The sequence below is a fragment of the Pseudophryne corroboree genome, chromosome 7 (assembly GCF_028390025.1).
Source record: "Pseudophryne corroboree isolate aPseCor3 chromosome 7, aPseCor3.hap2, whole genome shotgun sequence".
In the NCBI taxonomy this organism is placed as follows: Eukaryota; Metazoa; Chordata; class Amphibia; order Anura; family Myobatrachidae; genus Pseudophryne; species Pseudophryne corroboree.
Window position 1 is genome coordinate 266,639,507 of NC_086450.1, and position 11,633 is coordinate 266,651,139.

At 46.3% G+C, this 11,633-nt stretch overlaps 1 protein-coding gene across 1 annotated transcript in view; it reads left to right on the plus strand.

Annotated features, from left to right (window-relative positions):
• PFKL (phosphofructokinase, liver type) overlaps nt 1-11,633 on the plus strand; it is an 800,878-nt gene that overhangs the window by 273,516 nt on the left and 515,729 nt on the right. Inside the window, exon 7 of the mRNA XM_063934129.1 lies at nt 5,403-5,511. Within this exon, the coding sequence (XP_063790199.1) occupies nt 5,403-5,511 (109 nt within the window). The remainder of the gene's footprint in view (nt 1-5,402; nt 5,512-11,633) is intronic.

The following is an 11,633-nucleotide window of genomic DNA, read 5'->3' on the forward strand; positions in this document are numbered from 1 at the left end:
GACCCAGACACAGGCGATGACTCCAGTGGTGACGGTGACGAATCAACCGTATTTTCCAGTAGGGCCACACGTTATATGATTTTGGCAATGAAGGAGGCGTTACATTTAGCTGATACTACAGGTACCACTAAACAGGGTATTATGTGGGGTATGAAAAAACTACCTATAGTTTTTCCTGAATCAGAAGAATTAAATGACGTGTGTAATGAAGCGTGGGTTGCCCCTGATAAAAAACTGATAATTTCAAAGAAATTATTGGCATTATACCCTTTCCCGCCAGAGGTTAGGGAGCGCTGGGAAACACCTCCTAGGGTGGACAAGGCGCTAACACGCTTATCTAAACAAGTGGCGTTACCCTCTCCTGAGACGGCCGCACTTAAAGATCCATCAGATAGGAGGATGGAAAATATCCAAAAAAGTATATACACACATGCAGGTGTTATACTACGACCAGCTGTAGCGACTGCCTGGATGGGCAGTGCTGGGGTAGTTTGGTCAGAGTCCCTGATTGAAAATATTGATACCCTGGACAGGGACAATATTTTACTGTCGTTAGAACAAATAAAGGATGCATTTCTTTATATGCGTGATGCACAGAGGGATATCTGCACACTGGCATCACGGGTAAGTGCTATGTCCATTTCGGCCAGAAGAGCTTTATGGACGCGACAGTGGTCAGGTGATGCGGATTCAAAACGGCATATGGAAGTTTTGCCGTATAAAGGGGAGGAGTTATTTGGAGTCGGTCTATCAGATTTGGTGGCCACGGCTACAGCCGGGAAATCCACCTTTCTACCTCAAGTCACTCCCCCACAGAAAAAGGCACCGACTTTTCAACCGCAGCCCTTTCGTTCCTTTAAAAATAAGAGAGCAAAGGGCTATTCATATCTGCCACGAGGCAAAGGTCGAGGGAAGAGACAGCAACACGCAGCTCCTTCCCAGGAACAGAAGCCCTCCCCGGCTTCTACAAAAGCCTCAGCATGACGCTGGGGCTCCTCAAGCGGACTCGGGGATGGTGGGCGGTCGTCTCAAAAATTACAGCGCGCAGTGGGCTCACTCGCAGGTAGATCCCTGGATCCTGCAGATAATATCTCAAGGGTACAGGTTGGAATTAGAGACGGATCCACCTCGCCGTTTCCTGAAGTCTGCTTTACCAACGTCCCCCTCCGAAAGGGAGACGGTTTTGGAAGCCATTCACAAGCTGTACTCTCAGCAGGTGATAGTCAAGGTACCTCTTCTACAACAAGGGAAGGGGTATTATTCCACTCTTTTTGTGGTACCGAAGCCGGATGGCTCGGTAAGGCCTATTCTAAATCTGAAGTCCTTGAACCTGTACATAAAGAAGTTCAAGTTCAAAATGGAGTCACTCAGAGCAGTGATAGCGAACCTGGAAGAGGGGGACTTTATGGTATCCTTGGACATCAAGGATGCGTATCTCCACGTTCCAATTTACCCCTCACACCAGGGGTACCTCAGGTTCGTTGTACAAAACTGTCACTATCAGTTTCAGACGCTGCCGTTCGGATTGTCCACGGCACCTCGGATCTTTACAAAGGTAATGGCCGAGATGATGATTCTTCTTCGAAGAAAAGGCGTATTAATTATCCCATACTTGGACGATCTCCTAATAAGGGCGAGGTCCAGAGAACAGCTAGAGATGGGATTAGCACTGTCTCAAGAAGTGCTAAAACAGCACGGGTGGATTCTGAATATTCCAAAATCCCAGTTAATGCCGACAACTCGTCTGCTGTTCCTAGGGATGATTCTGGACACGGTTCAGAAAAAGGTTTTTCTCCCGGAGGAAAAAGCCAAGGAGTTATCCGAGCTTGTCAGGAACCTCCTAAAACCAGGAAAGGTGTCTGTACATCAATGCACAAGAGTCCTGGGAAAAATGGTAGCTTCTTACGAAGCAATTCCATTCGGCAGATTCCACGCAAGAATTTTCCAAAGGGATCTGTTGGACAAATGGTCAGGGTCGCATCTTCAGATGCACCTACGGATAACCCTGTCTCCAAGGACAAGGGTGTCTCTTCTGTGGTGGTTGCAGAGTCCTCATCTATTGGAGGGCCGCAGATTCGGCATACAGGATTGGATCCTGGTGACCACGGACGCCAGCCTGAGAGGCTGGGGAGCAGTCACACAAGGAAGAAACTTCCAGGGAGTATGGACGAGCCTGGAAACGTCTCTTCACATAAACATTCTGGAACTAAGAGCAATATACAATGCTCTAAGCCAGGCAGAACCTCTGCTTCAGGGAAAACCGGTGTTGATCCAGTCGGACAACATCACGGCAGTCGCCCATGTGAACAGACAGGGCGGCACAAGAAGCAGGAGTGCAATGGCAGAAGCTGCAAGGATTCTTCGCTGGGCAGAGAATCATGTGATAGCGCTATCAGCAGTGTTCATCCCGGGAGTGGACAACTGGGAAGCAGACTTCCTCAGCAGACACGATCTTCACCCGGGAGAGTGGGGACTTCATCCAGAAGTCTTCCACATGCTGGTAACCCGTTGGGAAAGACCAATGGTGGACATGATGGCGTCTCGCCTCAACAAAAAACTGGACAGGTATTGCGCCAGGTCAAGAGATCCGCAGGCAATAGCTGTGGACGCGCTGGTAACGCCTTGGGTGTACCAGTCGGTGTATGTGTTTCCTCCTCTGCCTCTCATACCAAAAGTATTGAGAATTATACGGCAAAGAGGCGTAAGAACGATACTAGTGGTTCCGGATTGGCCAAGAAGGACTTGGTACCCGGAACTTCAAGAGATGATCACGGAAGATCCGTGGCCTCTACCTCTAAGGAGGGACTTGCTTCAGCAGGGTCCCTGTCTGTTTCAAGACTTACCGCGGCTGCGTTTGACGGCATGGCGGTTGAACGCCGGATCCTAATGGAAAAAGGCATGCCGGAAGAAGTCATTGATTAAAGCAAGGAAAGAAGTAACCGTGCAACATTATCACCGAATTTGGCGAAAATATGTTGCGTGGTGCGAAGATCGGAGTGCTCCGACGGAGGAATTTCAACTGGGTCGATTCCTACATTTCCTGCAATCAGGATTGTCTATGGGTCTCAAATTGGGATCTATTAAGGTTCAAATTTCGGCCCTGTCGATTTTCTTTCAAAAAGAATTGGCTTCAGTCCCTGAAGTCCAGACCTTTGTGAAGGGAGTGCTGCATATACAGCCTCCTGTGGTGCCTCCAGTGGCACCGTGGGATCTCAATGTAGTTTTGGATTTTCTAAAATCTCATTGGTTTGAACCACTAAATAAGGTGGATTTGAAATATCTCACTTGGAAAGTGACCATGCTTCTAGCCCTGGCTTCTGCCAGGAGAGTGTCAGAATTGGCAGCTTTATCTTACAAAAGCCCATATCTGATTTTCCATTCGGACAGGGCAGAACTGCGGACTCGTCCGCATTTTCTCCCTAAGGTGGTGTCAGCATTTCATCTGAACCAGCCTATTGTAGTGCCTGCGGCTACAAGTGACTTGGAGGACTCCAAGTTACTGGACGTTGTCAGAGCATTAAAAATATATATTGCAAGAACAGCTGGAGTCAGAAAATCTGACTCGTTGTTTATATTGTATGCACCCAACAAGATGGGTGCTCCTGCGTCTAAGCAGACGATTGCTCGTTGGATCTGTAGCACAATCCAACTGGCACATTCTGTGGCAGGCCTGCCACAGCCTAAATCTGTAAAGGCCCACTCCACAAGGAAGGTGGGCTCATCTTGGGCGGCTGCCCGAGGGGTCTCGGCATTACAACTTTGCCGAGCAGCTACGTGGTCAGGGGAGAACACGTTTGTAAAATTTTACAAATTTGATACTCTGGCTAAGGAGGACCTGGAGTTCTCTCATTCGGTGCTGCAGAGTCATCCGCACTCTCCCGCCCGTTTGGGAGCTTTGGTATAATCCCCATGGTCCTTTCAGGAACCCCAGCATCCACTAGGATGATAGAGAAAATAAGATTTTACTTACCGATAAATCTATTTCTCGGAGTCCGTAGTGGATGCTGGGCGCCCATCCCAAGTGCGGATTATCTGCATAAATTGTACATAGTTATTGTTAACTTATTCGGGTTATTGTTGTAGGAAGCCATCTTTCAGAGGCTCCGCTGTTATCATACTGTTAACTGGGTTTAGATCACAAGTTGTACGGTGTGATTGGTGTGGCTGGTATGAGTCTTACCCGGGATTCAAAATCCTCCCTTATTGTGTACGCTCGTCCGGGCACAGTACCTAACTGGAGTCTGGAGGAGGGTCATAGGGGGAGGAGCCAGTGCACACCACCTGATCGGAAAAAGCTTTACTTTTTGTGCCCTGTCTCCTGCGGAGCCGCTATTCCCCATGGTCCTTTCAGGAACCCCAGCATCCACTACGGACTCCGAGAAATAGATTTATCGGTAAGTAAAATCTTATTTTTTACACACTCTTGCTATATTAAGGAATGTTTTGGGGGGTAATACCTTGTAATTTCAATTGGTAGTACATGTGTATAAATATCCTTTTATTTTATAAGTTATTATAGGGCCGATACAGTATTAGCCACCACATACATAAAATGCGTTGTGAAAAAACAATGCAAGAAGTATTCCCCTTGGCATGCCTAGCAAAATGCACCTCCCTACTCCAGCAGACATCTGCAGATGCGTTCAAAACACGACAGGAGGTGTCGCTTCACACTGATATTGGAAAGTGCTTAAAAAATTAGTACGCAATGCATGCGCATTATAGTGCATAGCAGGACAGTGTAATTCATGGTTAATAAAGTCACAAAGCATGTAAAATTGAATAAGTTACATGTTGTCATGTACACAGTAATAGACATATCAGTAGTATCTCTTTACAAGCCGACTAGAGAACATGTGTTAGGTTTGTGAACCGATCGCAAATTTCACTTTAATCCTGTGAATAGACTGCAGCAGGTGTATGGCCCCCTTAGTAGCACTGTAAAACCTTTTTACTCATATGTGGTTCTTATGCCCACATGTTCTATCCTATCCTAGCATCAATAAACACAAACTTGATGTAGTTGGTGTGTATTTTACAAAGAAGTAGCTACCAAATTATTGTAATAATAGCAATATTACAACTGGTCATAAATATATATTAGACATAATAAATACCTGCACAGTTCTGAACATATTGTCACTTAACCAGAGCTGAGGTAGTTCATAGAATGACTTATGAAAGTTGTGATCGAAGTATGCAACTACTGTCTTGTACTTCTATGATTTGTAATATTTTGAAAACATTTATTGTAGAGTTTGCCTGAAACAACTCAGGCAATCAGAATGTGTACTGTATGTTTAAGCTTTTGTGAAATACACGCTTGTTCTAACCTAAAGATTGAGAAACAGACCGTTTAAAAGTACTTTTTTTTTTTTTTTTTTGTTCCCTTCTGTTAATAGATATCTAGCATTGGTGTCTGCATTAGCATCTGGAGCTGACTGGCTTTTTATTCCAGAATGCCCTCCTGAGGAGGACTGGGTGGATGTTATGTGTTCAAGACTTGGAGAGGCAAGTGTTTATAGCAAGTATGTATGTATGTATGTATGTATACAGCATGTGTGTATATACAGTGTATGTATGTATGTATGTATGTATGTATGTATGCATATATATATTCTAAAGCGGGATACACTGGTATTCCACAGGGAATAACAATCAGGGGGCACTGGCGTTTCTATAATGGGTGCAGTGTTTGCGGTGCAAACGGTCTTCTGAGTCCAGAGGGGGCCCCCACTGCACACACTGCACCCATTTTTAAAATACTCACCCCTCCGAAGTCCAGCGCTGGCATCCGCAGCGCTGTTAGAACACAGTGAAAATGGCTAAGCGGCCATTTTCACGGAGTTCTGCGCAGTAGAGAAATCTTAGGGAAAATGGCCGTCGCACCATTTTCTCTGAGTTCTTTGCATGCGCAGTAGAGTCTGAGCCCTCTAGTGCTCAGACTCTACAGCACTCCGGGCAGAGAGGAGGGGACCAGAATGGAGGAGGCTGAGCACGCGTTGCCTTCTCTCTTAAAACGCCCCTGGTCAGGGGGTGTAGAGTTGCATCTTGAGCCGAGGCACCAACAGGCTAAAGCTTTGACTGTTCCCAGGATGCATTGCACCGCCTCCTCTATAACCCCGCCTCCAGGCATTGGAGCTCAGTTTGTAAGTTGGTGCCTACAGTGCAGGTCACAAACAGGTGGGGCTGCGCTAGGCAGCCCTGAAAAAGAGTTTTTTTTAGAAGACTTTAAGGGCTGCAGCACTATGTATGTCAGTCTGACATTCTGTGCTGCGGCTCTATCACCTTCCCCAGCAGCGCTGCATGCTCCCGCGGCCTCGTTCCTGGGTACTTGCAACGGAGGCACACTGGACTTCAGGCACACACTGCTGACTCTCTCCTGGATCGCGTGGCTGCACATCAGGTTAAGAGGGTCTCCCAGGTGGGACCAGCCGGTAAATCGTGGCCTGGTCGTGGTCCCAAGAGACGAACTGCGCCGCTGGCTTGGACACTGTACTGCACAGGGACATCACTATATCAACCAGGGCAGGGAGCACAGGTTGGATTTACTAAAATCCGTTTACAATAGGCTCCATAGTACCCAGTGGTGAAGTCCAGCAGAGGGGATAAGGCGCTGACCTGTAGCCCCTCCCCCAGCTCCGGGCGCCATCTACTGCTGGTGTTCCCGCCCTGGAGCTGCATCTCTCTCTCCCTCACTCCCTGACAAAGATTTTAGCACCACCTTCACTACTAGCTGGGCTGATCTCTGGGACTGCTGGGCTCTGTCTCCTCTGTAAAGCCGCCTGTCCCATCAGCGCTGTGATTTTACAGATACTTAAGTATTCTACATGTCATTTTAGACAGTGTTAGTTAAGAACAAGTGTACTGCTAGATGAATACTTGGTACAAGTATTCTGTGATATACATCCAGCATCTACTGTGTATTGTTATATCTATACTCTTACATAGTTATATATAATTTACTAGTCCAGTGCAGTCTTATTGTCTATATGTAATAACTTCTGCATTGTACCTGTGACTGAGTGTGCCTGTAGCTGTTGTGTGGGATTCCATTCTTCTATATCACTATATTCTGTACCCTGAGGGGCTAGGTGCTTCAGGGTCCCATATATATATATATATATATATATATATATATATATAAATATATATATAAAATCAACAAATATAAAACCACAGCACTCACCACCCCAGAAGCGGGGCGCAGTGTCTGTACTCACCACACATAGAGTGGGGTGCATGTAGCCCATGGCCACCTACTTAAAAATATACAAACAGAAAGTTCAGCACTCACCAAAGCAAGCTCACTTATTTTCACAACATCAATAAACAAATGATGGGGGTTTAGTTAGTGAATTGGCCAATGCACACGGAAGCCTGCAAACCGCTCGCCAAGGTACCCCATCTTCATGCAGGTCCTACACTATCACAGAGTCTCAAAAATTAAAACCTGGCAACTGTATCACATAATATAACTGCAAATATGCCCACTTGGTTTACTGTGTATCTGCCAAATACTCCATGGCTTTTAAAGGTACACTAGTCACCTGACACTGGCTGATAAATTACTAAAGAACAGCTGACTCAGGTTTAAGATAATTGGGCTTGCGTAGGGGTGCATGAACAAAGCTTGTGGCCACAGTTAATATGAGTTAACCAAAGATTAATCCTACAATATACCAACAAATATAAAACCACAGCACTCACCACCCCAGAAGCGGGGTGCAGTGTCTGCACTCACCACTCATAGGGTGGGGTGCACGTAGCCCATGGCCACCTACTTAAAAATATACAAACAGAAAGTTCAGCACTCACCAAAGCAAGCTCACTTATTTTCACAACATCAATAAACAAATGATGGGGTTTTAGTTAGTGAATTGGCCAATGCACGGAAGCCTGCAAACCGCTCGCCAAGGTACCCCATGGCCACCTACTTAAAAATATACAGAAAGTTCAGCACTCACCAGTGTACCTTTAAAAGCCATGGAGTATTTGTCAGATACACAGTAAACCAAGTGGGCATATTTGCAGTTATATTATGTGATACAGTTGCTAGGTTTTAATTTTTGAGACTCTGTGATTGTCTATTATTGTCATTTAGTAGATTGATCAAGCTATTTTTCTGTATTTAGGACTGCTCATGACAGTGACACTATTATTATTTATGTTTATTTTGTAAATGTATATGTGTTGATGGTATGCCTCTGTGTCAGCATTTTCAAACACAAACTTATTTTGCATTATTGTTCTTGATGATTTTTTGAATTAAGGGCTAGTGGTTGCCATTTAATATGATCAATTCTGTTTGTGTGTAAGAAATGTTGGCATCTAGGCTACCATACTATTATTAATATGATTTGTATTTTTAGTCAAATTTTTGTGTTGTATGACTTAATTTAGATTTGGTGTATACCCTCATATTAGACGAACTTTGTGTTTGAACCAGGAAGCAGTGACACTGCCCGAGATCTGAGGCTGGTTCACAGCCTGGCGGATGTTGATTTTCGCAATGACGCGACATCACTTCCGGCATAGCGGCACCATCGTTAGTGCCTTGGAAACTTATCCCGACGCTCGGGTTCCGCTTTTGGCGGATGTTGACTATCGCAGTTGCGTGACGTCACTTCCGGCACGACGGAACCAGCGTTAATGGCTTGGGGAACTTTGTCCTGTTTCTTTGGTTCCACTTTGGTCCGCCTACCTACTTTTGGGAGGGTTTTTCGAATTATTGGTAATTGGGATGAGCAGGTGTATTTCATTCACACTGATGGTATAGCTTTATAAGGACCCTTGTTTGAGCATTATGTTGTAGCTGACCCCATGATGAAGGTGTGACAACCGAAACGGGCCGTTGGGATGGCTGTTTGTTCCATGAATACTGCTCAGTGATTAACGATGAGTACTAAGAATTTTTTTCAAAAGGCCTGAAAATGCTATTCGCTCAATAAATGTTTCTCTATCGTCCTAAGTGGATGCTGGGGTTCCTGAAAGGACCATGGGGAATAGCGGCTCCGCAGGAGACAGGGCACAAAAAAGTAAAGCTTTTACCAGATCAGGTGGTGTGCACTGGCTCCTCCCCCTATGACCCTCCTCCAGACTCCAGTTAGATTTTGTGCCCGAACGAGAAGGGTGCAATCTAGGTGGCTCTCCTAAAGAGCTGCTTAGAGAAAGTTTAGCTTAGGTTTTTTACTTTACAGTGAGTCCTGCTGGCAACAGGATCACTGCAACGAGGGACTTAGGGGAGAAGTAGTGAACTCACCTGCGTGCAGAGTGGATTTGCTGCTTGGCTACTGGACACTAGCTCCAGAGGGACGATCACAGGTACAGCCTGGATGGTCACCGGAGCCGCGCCGCCGGCCCCCTTGCAGACGCTGAAGAGAGAAGAGGTCCAAAATCGGCGGCTGAAGACTCCTGAGTCTTCATAAAGGTAGCGCACAGCACTGCAGCTGTGCGCCATTTTCCTCTCAGCACACTTCACACAACAGTCACTGAGGGTGCAGAGCGCTGGGGGGGGCGCTCTGAGAGGCAAATAAAAACCTTATTAGAGGCAAAAAATACCTCACATATAGCCCACAGAGGCTATATGGAGATATTTAACCCCTGCCTAACTTCAAAAATAGCGGGAGACGAGCCCGCCGAAAAAGGGGCGGGGCCTATCTCCTCAGCACACAGCGCCATTTTCTCTCACAGAAAAGCTGGAGAGAAGGCTCCCAGGCTCTCCCCTGCACTGCACTACAGAAACAGGGTTAAAACAGAGAGGGGGGGCACTGATTTTGGCGATATTGTATATATATAAAAGATGCTATAAGGGAGAAACACTTATATAAGGTTGTCCCTATATAATTATAGCGTTTTTGGTGTGTGCTGGCAGACTCTCCCTCTGTCTCCCCAAAGGGCTAGTGGGTCCTGTCCTCTGTCAGAGCATTCCCGGTGTGTGTGCTGTGTGTCGGTACGTGTGTGTCGACATGTATGAGGACGATGTTGGTGAGGAGGCGGAGAAATTGCCTGTAATGGTGATGTCACTCTCTAGGGAGTCGACACCGGAATGGATGGCTTATTTAGAGAATTACGTGAGAATGTCAACACGCTGCAAGGTCGGTTGACGACATGAGACGGCCGACAATCTATTAGGACCGGTCCAGGCGTCTCAGAAACACCGTCAGGGGTTTTTAAAAAAAACGCCCATTTACCTCAGTCGGTCGACACAGACACAGACACGGACACTGAATACAGTGTCGACGGTGAATAAACAAACGTATTTCTCATTAGGGCCACACGTTAAGGGCAATGAAGGAGGTGTTACGTGTTTCTGATACTACAAGTACCACAAGAAAGGGTATTATGTGGGAGTGAAAAAACTACCTGTAGTTTTTCCTGAATCAGATAAAATAAAATGAAGTGTGTGATGATGCGTAGGGTTACCCCGATAGCAAATATTGGCGTTATACCCTTTCCCGCCAGAAATTAGGGTACGTTGGGAAACACCCCTTAGGGTGATAAGGCGCTCACACGCTTATCAAGTGGCGTTACCGTCTCCAGATACGGCCGCCCTCAAGGAGCCAGCTGATAGGAAGCTGGAAAAATATCCTAAAAAGTATATACACACATACGGTGGTTATACTGCGACCAGCGATCGCCATCAGCCTGGAGATGCAGTGCTGGGTTGGCTTGGTCGGATTCCCTGACTAAAAATATTTTATTCATGTACAGCATTTAATAGGATGCATTCTATATATATGTATGTGAGATGCACAGAGGGATATTTGCTCTCTGGCATCAAGATAAGTGCGTTGTCCATATCTCCCAGAAGATGTCAGGGACACGACAGTGGTCAGGTGATACAGATCCCATACGGCAGATGGAAGTATTGCTGTATAAAGGGAAGGAGTTATTTGGGGGTCGGTCCATCGGACCTGGGGACCACAGCAACAGCTGGGAAATCCAACCTTTTTTACCCCAAGTTACATCTCAGCTAAAAAAGACACCGTCTTTTCAGCCTCAATCTTTCCTTTCCCATGAGGGCATGCAGGCAAAAGGCCAGTCATATCTGCCCAGACATAGAGGTAAGGGAAGTAGACTGCAGCAGGCAGCCCTTTCCCAGGAAAAGAAGCCCTCCACCGCGTCTGCCAAGTCCTCAGCATGACGCTGGGGCCGTGCAAGCGGACTCAAGGTGGGGGGGTAGTCTCAAGAGTCTCAGGGCGCAGTGGGATCACTCGCAAGTTGACCCCTAGATCGTACGAGTATTATCCCAGGGGTAAAGATTGGAGAGTCGAGACATCTTCTCCTCGCAGGTTCCTGAAGTCTGCTTTACCAACGGCTCCCTCCGACAGGGAGGCAGCATTGGAAACAATTCACAAGCTGTATATCCAGCAGGTGATAATCAAAGTACCCATCCTACGACAAGGAAAAGGGTATTATTTTTCCACACTATATTGTGGTACTGAAGCCAGACGGCTTGGTGACACATAGTCTAAATCTAAAATGTTTTGAACACTTACATAAAAGGTTCAAATCGAGATAAAGTCACTCAGAGCAGTGATAGCGAACCGGAAAAAAGGGGACTATATGGTGTCCCTGGACATCAAGGATTACCTCCATGTCCAAATTTTGTCCTTCTCATCAAGGGTACC